The sequence below is a fragment of the Bos indicus x Bos taurus genome, chromosome 1, assembly GCF_003369695.1.
Source record: "Bos indicus x Bos taurus breed Angus x Brahman F1 hybrid chromosome 1, Bos_hybrid_MaternalHap_v2.0, whole genome shotgun sequence".
In the NCBI taxonomy this organism is placed as follows: domain Eukaryota; kingdom Metazoa; phylum Chordata; class Mammalia; order Artiodactyla; family Bovidae; genus Bos; species Bos indicus x Bos taurus.
The window spans coordinates 114,738,623-114,761,329 of NC_040076.1; the positions used below are offsets into that span (position 1 = coordinate 114,738,623).

General features: G+C 35.5%; 1 protein-coding gene across 28 annotated transcripts in view; it reads right to left on the reverse strand.

The window, feature by feature from the left end:
- Window positions 1–697: 697 nt before the first annotated feature.
- The window catches only part of MBNL1 (muscleblind like splicing regulator 1), a 222,293-nt gene continuing 200,283 nt past the window's right edge, over window positions 698–22,707 (reverse strand). For 9 of the 28 annotated variants that reach the window (XM_027543281.1, XM_027543262.1, XM_027543337.1 and 6 more), the window contains 7 exons: window positions 20,570–20,827; window positions 19,326–19,379; window positions 18,301–18,454; window positions 10,900–10,935; window positions 10,111–10,205; window positions 7,055–7,129; window positions 698–4,122 (listed from right to left, as the gene is read on the reverse strand). In XM_027543281.1, coding sequence (XP_027399082.1) covers window positions 7,073–7,129; window positions 10,111–10,205; window positions 10,900–10,935; window positions 18,301–18,454; window positions 19,326–19,379; window positions 20,570–20,827 — 654 coding nt within the window. In that variant the 3' untranslated portion in view covers window positions 698–4,122; window positions 7,055–7,072. Of the gene's footprint in view, window positions 4,123–4,276; window positions 4,677–7,054; window positions 7,130–10,110; window positions 10,206–10,899; window positions 10,936–16,492; window positions 18,001–18,300; window positions 18,455–19,325; window positions 19,380–20,569; window positions 20,828–22,707 lie in introns of those variants that run through there. The other 19 variants (XM_027543378.1, XM_027543297.1, XM_027543304.1 and 16 more) reach the window with 16 other exon arrangements.

The window sequence follows — 22,707 nt, forward strand, 5'->3', positions numbered from 1 at the left end:
CCTGACCAAATACCAAGTACCACAGTCACACAAAGTAGCACTCAGCGAATGAGCAAATTTCTTCACATTGGAACTTTGGCTTTCACGATCTGTGAAAATTGAAAAATGCAAAGCCATATGGGAGACCAGGTCTCACTTCAACTGAATTTTTAACTCACCATTTAAAAAGCTCTCTCACACACGCACACACACAAACACAAACATTCAAGAGTGAGTCATCTCACAGCCTGTGTGTCAGCTGTGTGTGTGCATAAACGTTTATCCCTCTGAATCAAGTCATCATTATTCCATTATTGAAATATTCCCTCAGATTGCCTGATTTCCAGTGCCAGTCTCCTGGGGTAGTTAGGCAAATAAAATTTCATTTACAGAAAGACTGTGATTTGGAATTGATAAAGAGAATTTCTTTTTTCCCCTTAAGAGTTCTCCCCTCCTGAACCTAAAATACATCAAACAGCAGTCGAAGTGTCAGAGGAAAGGAGAAGATTTTTCAAAAGCACTGGGCAGTGGTGGCAACACATGATTCAGATTTTCCCCTTGGGCATGAGAGGCTAGTGGGGAGGAGAGTCAAGGTCCCGGTTGTCGTCAGTTAACACCTGATGATGAATTTCCATATCATTATGTTTGTCAAGACAGACACGCATGGATGCATGAAACGCGCACAAATAATAACACTTCAATCTCAGGTACACAAACATACTTAAGAAAGAGAAGTTTTATTAGGGCAATTTCACTTTATTTTTCCATACAGCAAAGTCAACTACTGCAGTAATAATAAAATAAGCATAAAACAAATTGCAGCCCAAGACAAAATACATAATTTTAAGCAACTACAAGCAGAAAGTAAGTTGTGATTACATAATAGTAAAACCAAGCACACCTGTCCTTTCAGCAGATGAAAGTGTAGGGTTGCTGATAAGTGCAACATTATAACCAGCTGGAGTGAAGGCTGGATACACTAATTCAGTAAACAAGTGCCCATTATCACATTTGCTTTTTTGAGTGCTTCTGAGTTGAAAATTAAAACCGTGAAAATTGAACTGTGTTTTATCTTTTTCACCTGCTGAAAGAACAGGCTCCTACAGCAATTAAAAAACAATCACATAACAACTATAGCTACGGTGTGCTGTTTGGTTTGCCTGTTTATGGTTGAAATTTTGTGAAAGTCAATACTTGTTTTGAAGATTTTTTTTTCTTTCTTTTTTTTTTTTGTGAACAGTAAACCACTGAAATTGGCAGAAACTGATTTGAATAGTATATGTCCTTAGTATAGTTCTTTCTCTCGTTTTTTTTTTTGTTGTTGTTTTGTTGAAGTTTTAAACATGCAGTAGTTTTTGAAAAATGTAAGGAATATCTGATCCATGATTTCACCTTAATGGTTGAAGGACCTGCTATTTTTGGTAATGATCTTCAGGCAGGTTTGGCCCAATGGAGTTTTTGTCAGTCATGAGATCTTGGAAGGATGGCATATCTTTCCAGCTGAAAAAATCCTGGCAAACTACAAGCTGTCCACAAAAAAGCAAAGCAACATGTTTGAAGGGGTATGGAGTGCTAACTCTGTGCCACTTTTGCAAGCAATTTTGCTCAGTCTGTCATTTTATTAGCCTTAACAAAACTCCTTGTAATTATAGACGTTTTTATTCAAAATAAGATCTTACTATTATACAGGTTTCTCTCTTTTGACTATATACAGAAGTGCAAAAAGTCAACCTTCTCTCTAGACGTTCCAACATGCTAAATTGCAGCATAATCAACCCTCAAGAGTTTGCACACACGCTATAATTCTCATTACGTAAACTTTGAGTATTTGGATTATCAACAAAAAGTCCCTTGTTCTATTTATTGATTATGCAGCTTATTTATAACAAGGCCTGATATTCAGGGATTTCAAAAATATTAAACAATACTTTAACATTTGAAATGGATACAGTAGAAAATAAATTTTATTCTAATATCTAGGATCTAGATCTTCTTATAATAACTAATTACAAACAAAATAAATCATCAAAATATTACTCAATTGTCTGCCAGGATTGTTGCGATAGCAACAACTTAACTTCTTACTTAGCAATGATTATATATTTATAAGATATCCATATAAAAGATCTTTGTTCTTTAATGAAAACTAGACAAGAACTAACAATGACTGACATTCTTACACTTTTAATATTAAATCAGTAAAATATAAATCATTTAGTTAACAATACGAATATTCATATGACACTACATGTAATTCAAAACTGAGTATGTTATGAAGGAAAAAACTACTTTTTTTTTGTATTTTGAAAAGTTCATCGGTAAAATCTACTAAAACAAGAGTCTATAAACTGAAATGGTATTCAATTGTTAATAGAAAATGAAATCTAATAAATGTAGGAAATGAAAAAACTACACTTTAACAAGAAAAATAAGTAATATTCTATAATGTAACTAACTACAATAACATGTGGAGTCACCATTACTCTCTTAACACGATTGAAATTACATTGGTATGGGTTCCAACCCGTAATGTAATAATCTAAGGCTTTAATAGATGTACAGTACAATCAGTAAAATCAACACATCAGTCTTATATTAGAAAGCATCTCTCTCAAGCATAAAAACTTGCAGTAAACTTGGAAGTATGGAAAGTTCTAGAACTGAACTTTCACTTCTCCCATTCCATACTAGAACTACCAGTGACCTGGCCCCTACTTCAGCAATTTTTAGAACTGCTGAACAGAGCAAAAATATCCTTTACTAGCTGCAACATCCAAACCACAAAAAAGGAATTCCTTTGGATGAATCCATTCTTAAAAACTGAATGCACATCTATTTTTTTTTAATTTGTAAAAGGCTTTCTAAGGCTATAAGCAGTAAATCTGAACAAAACAAAACAAAACAAATCACATATAAAATTCACCCATGTACTTAACCCACCCAATGACTAGGTTAATTAAACATTTCCCATTTTCATATTTTGGTTTATCATGCATCTGATGACAGTGCTGCTTTCTTCTTTGTTTAGAGTCACTATTTTAAATGTGACTGTGATGAAGCATTTAAGCAAATGTGAAACCATTTTTGCAAAGCATTTAGAGTCTTCTGACTTTTGACAGAGCTATAAATAGAAGCAAAATAATTTCCTCAAACTTTTTTTTGTTATCGTGTCTCAGAAATGGCATATCCCTTTTGAATAACGTGTTATACAGTATAGTAGGCATAAATATTACACTACAATGCATTAAAATAATTTTTATATATATCTATTATATATAATCTCCAGTATGTGTGAGTTTATCTGTATTGAGAGAGTCTGTGTTGTGCTGTCTATTCTGTTACTGTAAAGTTAAATCGGCCATTTCTGAGACAGCTTTGGTTTCCAAAAAAAAAAGAATGGTGCCCTTTGACTGATTAGTACTAGCAAATAAGCAACAAAATGTGGCTCTGAAAACAATAACACTGAAGAAATAATACTCTAATTTGATGTACAGTCTATGGCACTTCATGAGAATCCTTAACAACATGGTACTTAAAGCCATGATGTGCTTTAAAAGATACACAGTTGTGGTTTTGCTTGGCACATTCATCTCTGTCAGATCCCTCCCTCACCACATCTTAAAATCTATTACATTAAAAATATTACTCAAACAAAAATGACTGTGCATGCACGCTCTCATCTATAATGGCAATTTTAAATACAAGGTGCACCTTTGTTATTTGTAAACCTTGAAAGAAATAAACTTATTTTTAAAAAATTATATCTTGGTCTACAGACGTACCAATACATAATAGAGTCATGGTTACACCATAGTCTGTCTTTTCAAGATGGCATGAATATATAGGAAACTAATTAGGTCTGCATATTTGAATGCATCACTCTGTGCTAGAAAAGAAAGACAATGTTGTTCTTTTAGACAGGAGTATCACCTCAGCACAAATATCAATTAAATGTACAAAGTGTATAGGCAACAGTGTGCAGTGGGTTTCCATGTTGTCTTTTCTTCTGGTTAACATGCAGTATGTGGATGTCTTGTGGCTGAGGGGTTTTTGTGTGTGGTTGCTTGACGGTATATACAATATGGCTAATGACCTCGTCCTTTACTCTAACCAAGCACACTGTCCTTTCCTCTTTAGTACGATCTACAAGGGAAAAAGAGATAACCTTCTGTTAAAACAGACAATATCTAACAGCAGTTTCTCAAATACATTCAACATGAAAATTGTATTTCTTGGTTTAAAGAGTGAACACAGGAATAGCAGCACCTTCATGTAAAAACAAAAAACACATCGCAGGTACAAAGGACCAAAATGTGTTTATTGTCTCTTTGAGAATAAAATGACACTCACAGCTTCATAAAATTGTAGTCTCTGAACAAATATCAGCCAATACACAGCTTAAAGTATAAAATACATTTGCAGAATCAAGGGGCATGATACAGCAGAGCTCTTTTAGCACTATCATTGTGGGACAGAATTTACAACTCACTTTACTTCTTTCTAAAGTTTAATAGGTTTCAGAAGTAATGGTTTGGCCCACAAAATTAAAATCCATGAAACAGTCCTATTAAACACAATTTGTTCTATGTGAATGCTTGATTAGCACAGTATGTGTTCGGAAAAAAACCAAAAAACAAAAAAAAACGAAGATACTCTAAGTGACTGCTTTGGATAATTTGCAGTTTGGATTTTTTCTCCTAAAGGCAAGAAAAAGAAAAATCATTCCTTATGCTCTTGACAAATTCAGGTTGAACTGATATTACAATGTACTTGTGACTTAATAATTCCAGCTGTTACATGAAATTTGTTCCCATAGAATCTTTACATATTCAACTATGCTTTCATACAACTTGAGAATTTAAAAAATCACCATTCTGCTCCACTCAAAAACCATTCTAAATATCGCAGCTTCTCATGAAAATGTGTAAGTATTTGTTAAATAAACAGAACCTTAAAGAGCTTGAGTTTCAATACTGACAAATCTACTGTTTTGCTAACTGATGAACTCCACAGCCATTTTGTATTTTTTATGAACCTGGATTATTGCTAAGAAACAGAACTTGTTTACATATATGCATACCCAACTGACCATAAAAGCTTGAAATGTGGTTTTAACACGTCTAAAGAAGAACTCTACATACTACAAAGTGATGTACTATTACATTATACAGAATAATAAACCTTATTATTAGAACTGCACTGAGAGAGCTTATGAAATAGAAATCAGTTTCAGTAATTTAATTCATGATTGCAGCACATCTTTGGTGGTGCATCTCGGATTGAGTTTATCATTCCTTTATTTCAAGTTGTGTCTGTTTTCTTCTCTATGAGTTTATCCTCTGACAAGCTCTTCCTATAGATTATTATTGCAAGGGCCTCTGAACTGGTTCCCTAACACCATCTCCTGATTCAACATCCTGTCCCTTCTTCTATAAGGCTCTGATATCTCCTTTCTCTCTGCATCAACCTTTACTGTTCAAATTCACTTAATTTCTGACTCGGTTAGGAAGATCTGCTCCTTCATCTTTGTTCCTAGAGGAATTTGTTCAAAGCTCTCTTATTTTAATAAAGAGTGCTAAAATTTCCATCATCATCTCACTGACTGTCAATCTTTATTTCATCGACCTGGTAACTAACACACAGTAGATAACACAAAAAATCATTTATAAATGTGTTAATGCACAGATAAATGAATGAAAAGAAGCAACAAAGAAAGAATGATCACTCATCTTATTTACCAGATTCAGTTTTAAGCATTGTAGCTCTTCTTAAATATAAAAAGAAATACCTAATATAATTCTGAGCAGGTAGATAACTTGAATGAATACTTAAGAATAAAACATGATCTAAAAGGATGAAACATGGTCATCTTTGCAAGTCAGTGTGTCTGAAAAGAAACTACAAGACTTTCCAACTATTTGAGCAAATATCCAGGTAGATGTGTGCGTGTGTGTGTATGTGTGTGCATATATGAATGCATGCTGCTGCTGCTACTGCTAAGTCGCTTCAGTCGTGTCTGACTCTGTGCGACCCCATAGACGGCAGCCCACCAGGCTCCCCCGTCCCTGGGATTCTCCAGGCAAGAACACTGGAGTGGCTTGCCATTTCCTTCTCCAATGCATAAAAGTGAAAAGTGAAAGTGAAGTCGCTCAGTCGACCCCATGGACTGCAGCCTATCAAGCTCCCCTGCCCATGGGATTATCCAGGCAAGAGTACTGGAATGGGGTGCCATTGCCTTCTCCTATATGAATGCATGAATATATTTAAATTAGGCTCTTTATATCCTAATGACCCTGATGTGGTGAAGCATGGGGTGAACTGGATACATGTTCTCATTTAGGATTTAGCAAGACAATTTTTGAATAAAATAAATGCTGACCTATACCAGGGATCAGCAAACTATTGCCTGTAAGCTAAATCCTGACTACTGCCTGGTTTTGTGTGTGTCCAGCTTTTTGTGACCTTATGATCCATAGCCCACCACGTTCCTTGGTCCACGGGATTTTCCAGGCAAGAATACTGGAGTGCGTTACCATACCCTCCTCCAGGGGATCTTCCCAGCCCAGAGATCTAACCTGTGTCTCTTATGTCTCCTCATTGGCAGGTGGGTTCTTTGCCACTAGCACCACCAATAAAGTTTAACTGGGACACAGCACACCCTTTCATTTACACACTGTCTCTGGTTGCTTTTATGCTATATCGGCAGAGTAGCCCTATGGCCCACACAACCAGAAGTATTTACTATCTCATCTTGAAAGAAAAAGCTTGCCAGTCCCTGATCTATACCTTCTATTTAGTTTTAAGCTGTATTTTCCCTTCACGATTGTGCTTATTTCTAGTACAAAATTTTTAAAAATGTATATATCCTCAGTATTATGCATATTTAAATGACATTAGCATATTTCTTATAAATTCGTACATTAAAATTCCTCATAACCCATCTAAGATAAAATCGTGAGTTCTATATAAGTACATTTTTTTGAATTCTGCAAAATTTTTTAAGTGCATTACATAATTGTTATCTTAAAAAAAAAAACACCATGAATATACACTCAATATTACATAATGAACTTACTGTTTAGTGATGAAAATTCTACATCTGGGTAACATACTTGTGGCTAGTCAGATGTTCGGCAGATATTATGGGTATCTAGCAAATAAAAAATTATTTAATGAATGACCCATGCAAGCAAGCCAACAACCAAGAGATGAAAACATCTTAATATTAAATTTTTTAAGAAAGTGAAATTCAGCTGTGAGGTGACAGTCCTTATCTGATCAACATAACAGTAAGTTAATGTAAACTTAATGCCAAAGTAGCAACTCATTGTTTAAAATCTTTGTGTTAAATACTATTCTATAAATGTTATCAGTTTTTAGGAAGTAAGAGAAGTAAAACTATCAAAAATTCATGCAGAGCAGTAATTGAAAAGAAGCCCTTTTTGTTGGCCTACACACACGCGCCTGTGGTTTCAGTTATTCCATATTCTAGAAAGCAAAGTAGGCAAGGTCTTGCCTATTTTTGTGCAACCAATTTCTACATTTTCATTCAACTTATGGTATCTAACATTTTTTTCCAAGTTAAAAATACCAGGTAATAATTATAAAGGAGTATTTCAAAAGAACCGGATAAAAGCATGTAAGTCTACTTCAGAACATATTCCTGAATCCTGATTGCACATTTTATTGCATTTTAAATGGGCAAGAAAATTACAAAACTTGACAGGAAACACAATAAGGAACCAATATAGAGGTGACTTGTTTCAATCATCCCAACAGCCATTTTCCTGTAGCCCAATTCTTCTCTACCCAGAATGATGACTGCTATACGGGGAGAGGCAACACAGCACAGGTTCAACCCCCTAGTGACCCATTTCTGGGTGTGTAAACGTGAGCAAAGCACTTTATTACTCTATACTTAGGTTTCTTCATCTCTAAACTGGCACTAATCTCATTTCAGCAAGGTTGATGGGAGAAGAGTAAAATCGCATACATGAAGGCATTTTGTTGCTGTTTCCATCTAGATGTCCTAGACTAACTACCTCAACGTATTACAATCCACAGTCTGGAGTGTAAATTAGTATGTCTCTATTTTATTTCCATTTCTCAGCTGACATCTTTACACAATTTACAGCACTGGCAAATGGCACGAAAATGTGCTCCAAGCATAATGAAGCTTCTCATACCATTTTTCCTGCTGCTGCAGGACAGGATGCTGCACCCAACAGTGTAGAAGCATCAAGGATGGGGCTGTCGAAACATACCAAGGACCTTCAACACCAATCGATGCAGATGAAGGGCCAGCTATAAACTTCTGCATGCATGCAGGCTGCATTTTGTGGCATCAGCTATTTCCAGCATCGCTAATGTACTGTAGGCATATACATATGTATGTATATGTAGATATAATATATGTGTGTATATATATCCATTCCCTTTTCTTTCTTCTGGTTGTCAAACAGTATGAAGACCCAAGATTATGCATGAAATGGTCACAGCACAATGCAAAAAGTAAAGTGTCCCCTACAACCAAGGTGGCCAAGGGCATGTTGAAATTTGCTTTGCTGTAGTTCTGCTTACACCAGCAATTCTATAGTCATACATGGTACACACAAGAGAGTGCAGCATCACTGAACTGCACCATAAATGGATTGCATTGAATCCATTAAGAAATTTCCACCATAGATTACTAACATGCCACATATGCACAATCTAGCATTCTTGTAAATGAGTCTGATGTGTTAGTAAAAATCCAAGGCTATTTTGACAAACTTCAGAAAAACTAATGATTCTTTGCCAAGAAATGTTTAAAGCTTGTCTGAAACTTTAAAATACATCCACTTTGGCATGCTGCTTTTGAAAGTTTTTAGTGACTATATTTATAGTTTATAGTTCTTCAATGGTACATGGCGTACTGCAGAAACAAGGCTGGCTCCTCCTTATAGTGATAACTGCACATTCAAATGGCATTTAAAGGGGCAACACGTCGATACCCATCTGATACTGCTTGTTTTGTTTTTGAGATTCATTTGGTTGCATTTAACTTGGTCTGTGAATTATGTGAAATTTGATTGGACTCTAGATATTTCATATGCTGATAACCCTATTGAACTTGCTTTCATAACAAACCTATCTATACTTTCAAGCCAAAAACTACTTTATATAAATTTGATTTTGATTCAACCAGTATTTTCTAGACTATAATTTTAAACAGGAGCTAAAAATGCTGGCTGAATCCATGCAGATTTTAAATTTCAAATATTTTAACAATTATTTTCTTTTGAATAATTACATTATGAAATTTAAATTTCTGAAACATATTCCTTTTACTTAAAAAACAACCCTGTGTATTTGTCACTCCATGTAGACTTGTATGGAGCACAGAATGACTCTAATTGCTATACTTGGTGCCTTCTTCTTTCCTTCATAACCCTCTAACATTTATGCTGAGTAGTTACAGAAATAAGAGCACTTACGAATTTTATTTTTTCACTTAAATCACTGAGAATCAAAACTTGAACACTTATTTTAACTTATTTTGAGTATGCAATCTGCTTATCAAATAAAACTAATGAATTTATAACAAACTCTATTTACAAGAGTGGTTGTTTGTGGCATATATAGCACATTTAAATGTTTTGCTTTTTATTAAGAATTTAGGCAAGAAACTATATATATATATATCCAATGCTTATAACAAAACCCTTAAAATCACCTATATTTTTAAAATTACTTTTTATTATGTAAGTTTCAGGTGTACAGTACTGTAGTTCAACATCTGTATACACTACCTGATATAATTTCGATTGGTCAAAATACCTGCATGATTTTGATTTGAGACCAACTGAGAATTGCTTGTGTAATTATCATTTTAGTAGCTTTAGAAATGGAGCTGCGACAACTTTGGAGCACTTATAAATGGCATAAAAGCATTCTGCTGCTCATCATAGAAAGAATGTGTAGGCCAACAAGAGGTATCTTTGAAACCCCATGCTATTAAAGCACCCTCTACAGCCCTCACGGACACACGATTCCCCACTGACCTCAATGGGAAATCCACGTGCGTAAGGGCTGTTGGATTGAGCCCTATTAGAGTTGGTTTTTAAGAAACAAAGCTGTAAATTAGCAAACCTGGTTGGCTGTGGCTGTTGCAGCGAAGGGAACACTTGTGGCAGATGTTGTTGCTGCGGACACAGTGGCTGGCGTAGCACCGTGCACCATGGGAACTTTCGGAGGGAAAATCATATAAGCAAACATACAGAAGAGTGTAGCAATATGGAAACCATGGCAACATGGAGGAGATAATTGGGCATGGTATTTATCACAGCAGTAAGCCATGTGACGGGACATCATCACCAGCGAGTGACATGCAATCACAGCGCAAAGCAGGACAACATTCCAAGGAGAGAGGGGGAAGGGGGATGAAAGAGAAAAAAAAGGGGAAAAAAAGCTTGTTACCATCAAATCAAGAAAATTGACACAAACAGGCTTAATTTGCTAAGTCAACACCAAGAATTTTATATAGTGTTCATAGTTAGACATTCAAAATCTAAGTTAAAATACAGATATTTACTTCATATATACAATTATCTGGTTTTGAATAAAAGTATGTTTTCTTATTTACTATTATAAAAATACACAATATATTACTTTTATGAGATAGTTTGTTTTTTTTTTTACACACCAGAACTCATAGTCCAATCAAAATCCACCAAAGGTGACTAAAGGAAACTTGTGTGTAAAGAAAACACTTATGTGAGTCCATGTCAATTAAATAGAAAATGGCATTTAATTGACAGGTGTTAGTAAAAAGGAAATGGACTTGCCCAATAGATACAAGTTAAACTCAGCAGTGGATTTTGAGGGGCTGTGAGGTGCACCATAGGTTTAAGATAATCAAGAAACAAAGCTGGCACCTACCAACACTTGTAGCGGGTGTCATGCACAATATTGAGCCTGCCCATCATGCATTGCAACAGGAAGGTGGATTTGAAAAGGGAAAAGAATTAAAACATCCCATCACACGTGTAATTAGGAAATTCATTTGAACAAAGAAGAAAAATTGTTATTATGGGAACAGTGGCATGTAACTGTCAGCACAATCAAATCATACAATAGCATAGTGATCAATTAGAACTAGTCTCAAGTGAAGAATAAAAGCCAGTTTAACTGTGTGCTGGTACACTTTGTTTCTCCTAATTGCTGCCTATAAATAAAAGTGAATTTAAAAAAAAAAATGGAAACCTGCTTAATTCTTTTAAAAATAATATTGCAATTTGTTTTGTTTTAATCTGGTTACTGGCCATCTGGTGGCTTTGCTATTTCTGACTTTTTAACATATGAATTGAGCACATGTTAAATAATTAAGAGAAATTTACTAAGAGGCTAAATAATTCAACGCACAGAACTGACTTAACAATGCAATGAAACCAAAGCACTCATTTCATTCCCTTAGTTTTATTTATTTCCCTGTTCAATGCAGCAGCAACCACACAGAAATGGAAGGGGTTGTGATCAACCATACAGGAATTTTATTTGGAGGGATACCAAGCAATATAAATAAGGCATAAGGAGAAACTGAACTTCTGCACTGCCTTAGTTTGGAATTTAAATGTACAGAAAACATTTAGATGGGACACACTTTCTTAAAGTCTCGAACTGATTTATTACTTAGAAGGTATCTGAGAAAGCAGACTGGTTTTCCTTGATGTTTTAAACCTTCAGGACTTCTCAGACCGGCAAGTGTTCTATGAAATTTCACATTCAAAAATGGTTAATTGGATTAGAATAAAAACCCTGAATGGGGGATAATGAGATATATACACTGCATAGGGGGTGTTGGCACTGATGTTCACAATGGCTCCACCACAACGTTAAAATCAGTATTACATAGATAGTACCTGTTCTCTTGGCCATATAAACATTGGAAAATCTACCTAATCTTACCAAGCACAGGGCACTTTCCCATATACTGAATTACTGTTCTTTCTATGAGACTATTTTAGACTCCTAGGTTTTAAAATATCATATGATTTTATATTTCTATCTAAATCTTGGCACATCCTATTTACATACTAGCAGCATCTGGGATGAACATTTGTTAGAAAAAATCTGCCAATTGCGTCTTGTCAGAGATGGCCCTACAAAACAAAGCTGCCATTGAGAAGCATAGATTACTTCACTGGCATCCTTGTAACAGCTGCAATTAGACTGTTATCACAATTAAGACTGTGGGCGCAATGATCAATGATTAAACTCGGGAAGAGAGCTAGGGAGGCATTGTCTCAGGTGGAGTACTGTTACACTGATAGGCATTATTTATGAAGACACTTGAAGATCTCTGTCATTTGCTACCACTACTGAGTCAAAGCCTTGTGGAAGACAACAGAAACAAATCAGTGATAACTGAGACAGTAATTTGAGACAGTAGAGCAAGCAAACTTTAATATTCTAGATTCTATGAAATCATTATCCTCCAACAGTTGGGCCAGAAGACTGGGAAAGAATGAATGAAAGATGAATGAAAAAGAATAATGTGGAATTTCAGAAATATTTGTTTTAAATACTGTCCAGGGTAAGTTTTAAATTTATTATTATGCTGCAATTTGTCTATTATGTTTCATCCCATGCATAAGGAAGGCTGCACATGCTGAAAATGAGTTAACCTTATCCTACCTCTCTAAAACCCTAAAGCTTTCAGGATTTGAATTTCAGTTTGAGCTATCTTCCTCATTACCATTAAAACCAATGCACACAGTTTTGAGAGGGATTTGCAGCAAATAAACATAAGGCAGCAATGAAAATACTAGCCAGGGTGCAGTAACTCACAAATATGAAGACATAATGCTGTAGGACCCACTTACCGAAATAAAAAATCACTTTTGAAATGACCATAATAGCCATCTTTACATCAGATTGGTTGATTTATGAATAATGATTGCATAAATAGCCAATTAAAATTTTTTATTCAATTTTCAGCATAAGGTAAAATTTAAGTGAATGTATTTGTCAATTTCAAATTTCCCCTACAAAGGTAGAGCAGAATGGTGTGCTTCTGAGGAATGCAGGATGTTAATTACATGATTTTTAAATTGAAATGTTAAGTTAATCTGTATGAAGATTCAGAAAATACAACTAGGAAAGTAGTTTACCAATGAGATGTATGTGTAGTTCAAATCAGTTCAAGGAGAAGGGAAAAAAGTAGAGAGGAAAAGAACTATAGAGATTTTGTTGGAGGTTTTACATGTGGTAATTCAAGCCTATTTAGGTGTATTATGATAGGAGTAAAAAGCTGATTTAAAGCCTTCTAAAAATACTCTATATCATTTAGAACTAAAAGTTCACAATAAATTGAATTATTCTTAAAACTGATGTCTAAAGAAGCAACAGCTTCATATAATTTATTTTTATAATCTATTGAATTATATTTTGTGTCTCTACTGAGTTCAGGAAACAACAAAAAAACAGTGCTTACTACATTCCTGGCTTTATTCCAAATTCTTAGACCTGTCTGTAAAAGCGCTTTAAGAAGATGTTTTATCAAATTATGCTTAAAACTAACTTACACATAACTTTATGAAATAATCACCAGTATTATCTCCTTTTTATATATGAAAAAATTAAAGTATAACTTATGGTAGACTGTATTTAAACTTCCAAGCCAGATTTATAATCATTATGCTAAGGTTCAAATAAACCATCTTTATTAACTTCATTAATCATATAAAAATGATAATTGAAAGTTTTGTTTTCTTTTCTTTCTGTAAAAGCAACCCCATCCCCTGCATCTCTCCTCTTATTCCAAACCCTTAGGAAAGTTTTCTGGACTTCTGTTTCCTTCTTTCTAGGAGTGTTTGCTCAAGGTGAAGCTGAAGCTGTTGAAAGCAAACTTATTTTTAGGTTTTTAAAAATCATAAGCCTACAATGACTGAGGGCAATATGCTAGGAAGAGAAGTATGCTTTTGCAGATGGCAAGTGGGCAAAAATGGTGAAGGAAAGCAGAGAGAAAAAAATTCTTCCAGACTCTGAAGAGAAGGCGAGAAGCGTGCAGGACCCCTCGGTAATTGGGCTGGTGGTGTGTTCTTTCACAGAAGTGCTGCCAGAAGCAGGCTTTCCAGGGAATGGGCTGCATGGGAGGCTAAGGAGCGTAGGCAAGGATGCTGGTACCCAAGGCAGGCACAGAAGCCCTGGAGCACCTGCCTTCAAGGGATCTTCTAAGCATGGACAATGATTACATCAGTAATGGCCAGTGTTGACTGAAGAATGGAGACTGGGTAACCTGTCTGAGACTACTGGACGGCACAGGATCACCATTCGAGTAGAGGTGGGAAAGAAGAGGAGATGTGAGGATGGGAATCCTGGAATTTCAGTGGTGCCTGATACATCTATCCAATACTGTAACTGAAGTTTAGAATTGGACTTAATATAAATTCAGGAAAACAAAACTGATGTAAATATAAGTGTTATTTCGTGAAATTTATACCTACAACATAAGTAGACATTAGATTACGTATACTCTGTATGAATAGCAAATTTAGTCTTAACAGGTGAAGGTAAAAAAAAATGGACTATACATCTAAAAAAATAAAAATTTCTTCAGTGTGAACATGGTCCAAATTACTTATATTTATCTTTAAATGAGATGGAGGGTATAAAAGTAAAAGGCTAGAAAACTTTCTTGGGAGGGGTGGTAGTGGGATGGGAGATGCAGTGGGATGTAGTTGACTGAATGAAAAGAAAGACGGATGAACAAGTGAGTTAGAAGGATGTGCGGTGCTAAGTCGTTTCAGTTGTGTCAGACTCATTGTAACCCCATGGACTGTAGCCCGCCAGGCTCCTCTGTCCATGAGATTCTCCAGGCAAGAATACTGGAATGAGTCGCTATGGCCTCCTCCAGGGGAATCTTCCTGACCCAGGGATCGAACCCGCATCTCTTTTGTCTCCTGCATTGGCAAGCAGGTCCTTTACCACTGGCACCACCTGGGAAGCCCAGGAAGAAGGATAGGTGGATGGAAAACAGGGAAGGAAAGAAGAAAAAGAGGAAGATAAGGAGGTAGGAACAGAAAGAATAGATGGTTAGAAGGATGGATGGATAAATGGACAGATGAATGCATACATGGATGGATGCATGGATGGATTGATGGATAGATGAGTAAAGGCCACATAAGTCTAAGTTTGTTCTTAAAAGTTATGGTATATACTAATTTTTCTTTACTAGTTAGGTGGCTTGTCATGGAATCCTGATCTTTTGCTAGCAACCTGTTCTGTATACAGTTACCTGCTCCAAAGATTTAGTCAACCATGCTTCACTGTAATGTCAATGAAATAGACCTATATATCCCTGATGTTATTACTGAAGCAACAGACTACAGAATTCAAAAACTATAAACTGCAAAAAATAAATGTCTTTCTTTCTCTAATCAGTTCCAATAAAGTCTTCAAATATAACTTCCGAATTATAATATTGTGGTTAGATAGGATGCTCTGATCACAGAATTCATCTATAGGTCTGCAGAATAACCTAGACTTTGGAAAATGAATTTCCTTTTCCTCCCTATCCCATGAGATGACACATGAATTTATGGTAGGATAGATTTTCTGTAGTTCTCAAAAATTAATTGACAATGTTTAAAAATGGACAGATTTCACATATAACTGTTCAAAAGTCCAGAGTATCTGGGAAATACATCATAAGATCTAGCAATACTGGACACCAGAGCCATCACTTTGAGTTGAATACAACCAACCCTGAGAGGCACAGACACAACCACCCATAGTCACAAAGACTATGACATATATGGAGCCACAAAGGGTGTCCAGCGCACAACAGGTACAACCTACAGGGCAGATAATCTTCTAAGGCAACAAAAGGCTAAGTCTGAACACCGACTGTCCCCTTCAGACTAGGCCTAAGCTCTCCTGCACCTCCCAGACCCCATAGCTTCAAATTTACTTCTTGCTTCACTTGTTCATATTTCCTGCCTGGCTTTTAAGGCATTTGGGTTTTTATATATTTTCTACATTAGATTTCTTTCCTTCCCAGCTGTATAATAAAGTGGTTTGGCAGGAGTATAGATGGGCTATCCATTATAACTTTTTAATGTCACTGTGGCACATAAGTACATATGAGATTAAAAATACTCTGAAGGAATGAAGGAGGTACTACTTACTTCTATGTGATGACTAAAAGTTAACCTGCAAGCTCTTTAAAACTGGGTTACAAATAAACCTTATTTGATATTACTATTGCAATAATTACATATTGACTACAAATATAAAAAAATATTTCTGATGCAAATTTATCATAAAAAATGCAAACAAATCTTAAAAATTTCAGCATATTTCTTTTTTTTTAATTTTAATTGGAGGCTAATTACTTTACAATATTGTATTGGTTTTGCCATACATCAACATGAATCCGCCACGGGTGTACACATGTTCCAATATATTGTGGCACATTTTATTTAACAATGCTTAGTTTCTAGACAGAGAAGTAAGTATGACTCTGATTTATAAAGGTATTTATTGGTTTTCCCTGAGTTGAATTTTATCTCACATCTTTTGCTCTATCCTATCCACAGACTAAAATCCATTCCATAGAGAGACTATGGTCATAAATCAGAGTCATACATGTCATACAATTAATGATTATACTTATTTAGAAAAGTCTTCAGTCATGTGAATGTTGTTGGAGAAAATGATGCAAAATCCACTTGATAAAAGAGATTATTTTAGGTTTCTTTAAGTAATACATGGAAGAAGTTAAATTTGTTTTCACTTTTAGATTTTTAAATAGAGAAACTGTCATTTCTAGTAGTAATGTTTCATTCAGTGAAATAAACTGACAAAAATAGTTGTTAATTTCTTCAAAAAGATCACAGTAGTTACCTACAATTCCTTGAAACTTTGTCTAGTGATCTGACTATAGAAAAATTGATAGATTATTTGTTGGAGACAGCATAAATCCAGGGGAATGGAAATTTATACTAAAGCAAAAAAAATTATTTCTGGAAATCTCTGAAAACATACATATGTTGAGAAAAAATTTTTAATTTTATAAAACTTAAAAGAAATGTGACTTTTCCTTCAGAGTACAACAAATACCCAAAGATCAAATGACTTAATTTCTATTCTAAAATGGACAAACTTCAACTTGATAGATACTATTTCATGAGTTCAAATATAACTTTATCTGTGGTGCTAGGGCAGGCTATTTCAATTAGTGGAATATTCTATTCTAGTTCATTGAATGTTACTACATATTCTACACATGGATGGCTAGTTTTCAAAGAGGCACTGTATAAAAAGCTGTACTTGGCAGTAAAACCTAATGAGAATATAATTTATTCTCACTATTAAAAAATAAATTATCACATTTCCTCATGGTATTTTGAACCTAATGTACTATAAATACTGTTAGCATAGTATAACATACTAATGGGTCTGGATCTTTGACATACACACCTAACCATAAATTAATCAATTTAATTAATAAAATTATTTTATTAACTGAATCTCTTAACACAAGGCAATTTTTAAGAAAGATTAAGAGATGAAGAGGAAAATAAGATTAGAGTCTCTGGTTACTTGAATTCTAGATTATAAGGAATGTAATATGTATTGTCTGAAGCAAATGAAGAGTAAGTAAAAGTAATAAATTTCCAGGTAATTAAGTGACTGATTATGTTTTTAAATTGTAAATCTTTGTGTATAGTTCTAGAGTATGTTTATGTTACTACGTTGAAATCAACTGAAACCAGAAATGTGTAACTCACTTATACATGTAAACTTCACCAGGTACTTAGGGCTACTTCAATATAAGCTCAGGAGCAACAGCTTTAAGTGATGTATACTGATTGGTACCAATAAGATTGGAACAGAGTCAGTTTTTTATTCTCCACCTTGAAAACAAACAGGCTGAAAAATAAAAATCAAAACTGAAGTGTCATTTCATATAATTCAAATGAACTCTGGAATCATGAAGGCAAAGGGGTCTTACAGCAGGAAAGGGTCATAAAATAGCTTGACAGACACATAACGGTGTTGAGGAAAGAGAAAAAAAAAAAAAGAGAACTCTATTTCATTTCAAATTACACAAATACAAATAAATATACAAAATATCACTGACTTCTCATCCATTTTTCATCAACCTAAAACTCTTAATTTTTAAGGAAAATCATAGGAGAGACCTGAGATAACTTTTCATCTTACCTTCCACCTGCTCTATGGCTAAAAACGACTAGGGGCGTGGCTTATCTGCTCTACCGACAGAAATCTACATGCATTATCAGATTTATTTATTAACAGACTCAAACGCCTTACCTGGTGGGAGAAATGCTGTATGCTGCTGTAACTGCATGTTGGCTAGAGCCTGTTGGTATTGGAAAATACCAGTGTTAAAGACTGCTGTGGCACCGTTGGTTTTTTCAAGAGCAGGCCTCTTTGGTAATGGGGGAAGTACAGCTTGAGGAATTCCCTGTTTAGTGAGTGAGTATAAAAAACAAATACCAGTAAAAAGAGAAAAAGAAAAAAGAAAAATCAGTTGAAGGCTAAAATTGTTAGGAAGCATGAGCAAGCAAGCAGCAGAGCACTTAACTACCCGAGGAAAAAAACATCCAATAAACAAAAATTTAAAGGGAAAAAAAAAAAGCAAGATAAAAGCTTTAAAGGAAGCATTATTTTTGTCTTGGAGAAAAACAATCCCACTAGTATGAGAGCACATGTTATAATGTGTTAAAGTGTTTTAAGTCCCATAATGCTTCAGGCTTTCTGGGAGAAGCCGTTGATTTGGGAAAAGAAGAAAAGCTGCACTGCGAGCTCCATGAGGATTGACAAGTATAAGCAATGTTAATAGTTAATTGTACGAAGTGACCGAAACTGGTAAAATAAACCCAGTCCCACTCTGCCCCCCTCCCCACATCTACCTAAACATGCACATGTCCCAGAGCATGCAAGTTTTTTTTTTTTCTTAAAACACTGAACTATAAATATTAAAAAGTCAATAATTCTATCACTAAAGCCATGCTAACCAAACAGGTACATAAATATACAGTCCAAAAATACATTTTTAATGTCCTTCAAATACTTCATTAGAACATTCTACAATGTAGTTAAACTGAATGTGGGCTGCTGGGTTTTTGGATTCTTTCATTGTACCACATCTGTCCAGGGACTTGTTTACAGTCTTTCCACTAATTTTGTCAGGAAACCACACTCAGTTTTCATTGTACTTTACAACTTTATAACAGAAAAAGGAATATATATATTTAAATTGATTAAAAAAAAAAAAAAAACTTGTATCTACAATAAAGCTACATGCCAAGCTAAAAGGTGAAAGGTCATAGTACCAGGTCAAAGGTTGCCTCGAGGGGTCGCTTCAGTGATTTGACAGCCGACTGAGTCTTAATTAGCAGGCAGCGAGCACATGATGGCAATGGGCCAGTGGGGTTCAAGCGCATTAACATAAACAGCAAGCAGAGGTGCATCATGGGGGCAGCAGTGCATTTTTGGGTAGGTGAGAAAAAACAAATAAAAAAACAAATCATCGGAATGCCATATACAACGAATAACAAGACTAAGCATGCACAATAAAGGCACTACTGAGTTGTTATTGGGAGGATAACTCCTCTTCGTAGTTAATTACAAACAAGATACTCTAACAGAAAAAAAAAAAAAAAAAAAGAAGAGTGGAAGGAAGAGAAGAGGAGAGAGTCTGCCTTCTGTATTTTTGCTCAAGTATCCATAAACAAACACAGAAAAGACCTCTCCGTAACTATTTGACTGTGCTACGAAATACCACACAGTGTTCTTTTTCATGAATAATTTAACAATTAAGTCATATATTTATGTAAAAAAAAAAAGGACAACATTAAAACAGCTAAGCAAAGAACAAAAATGGACTCATTAAAATCAGCTATTAGATCACGTTAAAATTTACCTTCATTATATAGTTTAGTATCGTTCTAAATGATCCATTTCTAACTCTTCCTTCAGTACTGCTTTCTCCTTTCTATGTAATGGCATAGGCAAACTTCTCTGGTTTTACAGTTCTGTTTATGCCACAATATAGTTCAAGAGAATCTAGATAAGCAAACTGCTCAACATCGTGTATTGAATTCTTAAAACAGTTTTGTTGAAGCAATTCTCCTAAATAGTTTCAGATTTTGTTATGGTTAAAGCAAGATAAATGTAGAGAAGAGCCTTGATGTGCAGAAGAACACACCGAAGGAAAACAATGGCTGATTAGATAGCACACAGAAATAAGAGGATCAGAAATGGCAGTATCGTTAAACCGAAAAGGAGACAGGTGTTCTGTACAAAGCAGAAATTTCAGAAACCCTACATCCAGAGTAAGACAGAGTATTAAAAATTAGGCCGAGGGTAGGAGCAATCTGAACCATTTGAGGAGTTACCCTCACTTCTCTGAATGGTCACTTCATTATGTATTGTCTGGGATACCTGAACAAACATATCTTCAGCAAAAAAAAAAAAAAAAATTTTTAAAGGTTAATAAATGAATAGCTTGTTGTCAGATACAGCTGTTCACTGTTTTGTGACCGTTAACAAGGACTGAGCTAAGGTCTCTACTCACCATGGCAGCTGCAGTGGCTGCAGCCTGTGCTGCGGCAGCCTGGTTGACCTGGTATTGGGCAGCCTTGATCTTGGCTTGCAGATGTGCGGGAGGATGGAAGTATTTGCACTTTTCCCGAGAGCATCTCCCTTTGATGTAATCCATACACACGGTGACTGTGTTGTCATTGGTGTCAATCATTGTGCTGTCAGCAGGATGGGCAAACCGACAATCATTTTCTCCTCTGTTGCAATTGCCTCGCTGGTACTCTCGACATACCTATGGGGTCATAAAGTGCACGAAGGTCAGTCAATATGGACAAGTAGAAACTTTCTCAAGATTTAAAGTGCAAGAGTGGTGACAGAAGGCTACAGGTGAAAGGGGGAAAGAATTTGCAAAGGAACCACAAAATAACTTGAAAACTGTGTGTGTGTGTTAGTCACTCAGTTGTGTCTGACTCTTTGCAACCCCATGGGCTGTAGCCTGCCAGGCTTCTCTGTCCATGGAATTCTCCAGGCAAGAATACTGGAATGGATTGCCATTGCCTCCTCCAGAGAAACTTCCCGACCCAGGGATTGAACTCTGGTCTCCTTCCTCACAGGCATATTCTTTACCATTTGAGCTACAGGGAAATTGTAGTATACTAATTACAGCCCCATTTCAATAAAATGTCCATTAGGAAGAAAACGCACTTAAGATACTAACTATGGTAAAACATCTAATTTAAATAAAGTTGATATACTTATTTATTGTTGTTGTTCAATCACTTAGTTGTTTCTGACTCTTTTGTGACCCCATGGACTGTAGCTCACCAGGCTCCTCTGCCCATGGGACTCTCCAGACAAGAGTATTGGAGTAGGTTGCCATTTCCTTCTCCAGGGGATTTTCCCAACCCAGGAACTGAACCTGCAACTCCTACATTGTAGGTGGATTCTTTACTGCTGAGCCATCATGGAAGGCCACACTTACTCATTACTAAGGAGGAAACAGTAACTCTGTAGTGAAGAACTCTATAGACACCCACTTAACCAAACAAAGTTAATATCACCAGTAATAAAGACATAATGATACCACATATTTACTGATATGATGCACTTAAAAAAGGTTACAACATCACATTTGTTGTATTATTGCTGAGAATGCATAACCTGAATTTAATCATGACAATACATTAAACAAACTAAAACGGTAGGATGTTTTACAAAATGACTCATCAGTACTCTCCCAAAGTGTCAAGGTCATGAAAGACAAAGAAAGACTGAGATACTGTTATAGACTGAAGGATCCTGATTCAGAGGAAGGATATTGGGAGCACAATGGGTGAAATTTGATTAAGGTCTGTAGATTGGTTAATAGCAGCATATCAATGCTAATTTTCTGGTTTTGTAAGCGGTAACATGGTTATGTAAGCTGTCAATATTTAGGTAAGCTGGGTGAAGGAGATGTAGGAATTCAGTTCTATTTTTGCAAATTTTACGCTAATCAGAAATAATTTAAAAGTCAAAGTGTAAAAAGTAAAATGATAGCTTTTTTATAAAATGTTTCTAAGAGCTATATTTTTGATCATTAGAGATTCACCAGGTAGTAATGTAAAGCAGATGCAAAGGATTCGTTTTTGTCATTTGTTTGTTTTATATCTATTAATTTTGGATGGGGTCCCTGGAGAAAAGGTGAAAATGGATTATTTTTCACCCATTTGCTTGATTCAGACCTCTTACTATTAAAGGTTGTTGGGGATTTCCCAGGTGGCACAGTGGTAAAGAATCTGCCTGCCAATTCAGGAGATGTGGGTTTAATCCGTGGGTCAGGAAGATCCCGTGGAGTAGGAAGTGGCAACCCACTCCCGTATCCTTGCCTGGAAAATTCCATGGACAGAGGAGCCTGTTGGGCTACAGTCCATGGGGTTGCAAAGTGTTGGATACGACTGAGCACACACTTTATAGCTCTTTTCAAAAAGTTGCCAGCACTTTCATTCAGGAAAGTTTGACCTTTTTACCACAAGAGGGCCACCTAAACACAAAAAGTCCTTGTGATATTTTTATGCTCTTGTTACTTCATGCTTTAAGGATGTTTCCTTTTTGTTTTTCACAAATCTTTTACAAACTGAGCAGATACAGTCCCTGAACACTCTATTTTGGAATTCATGAAGAAAAAAAAAA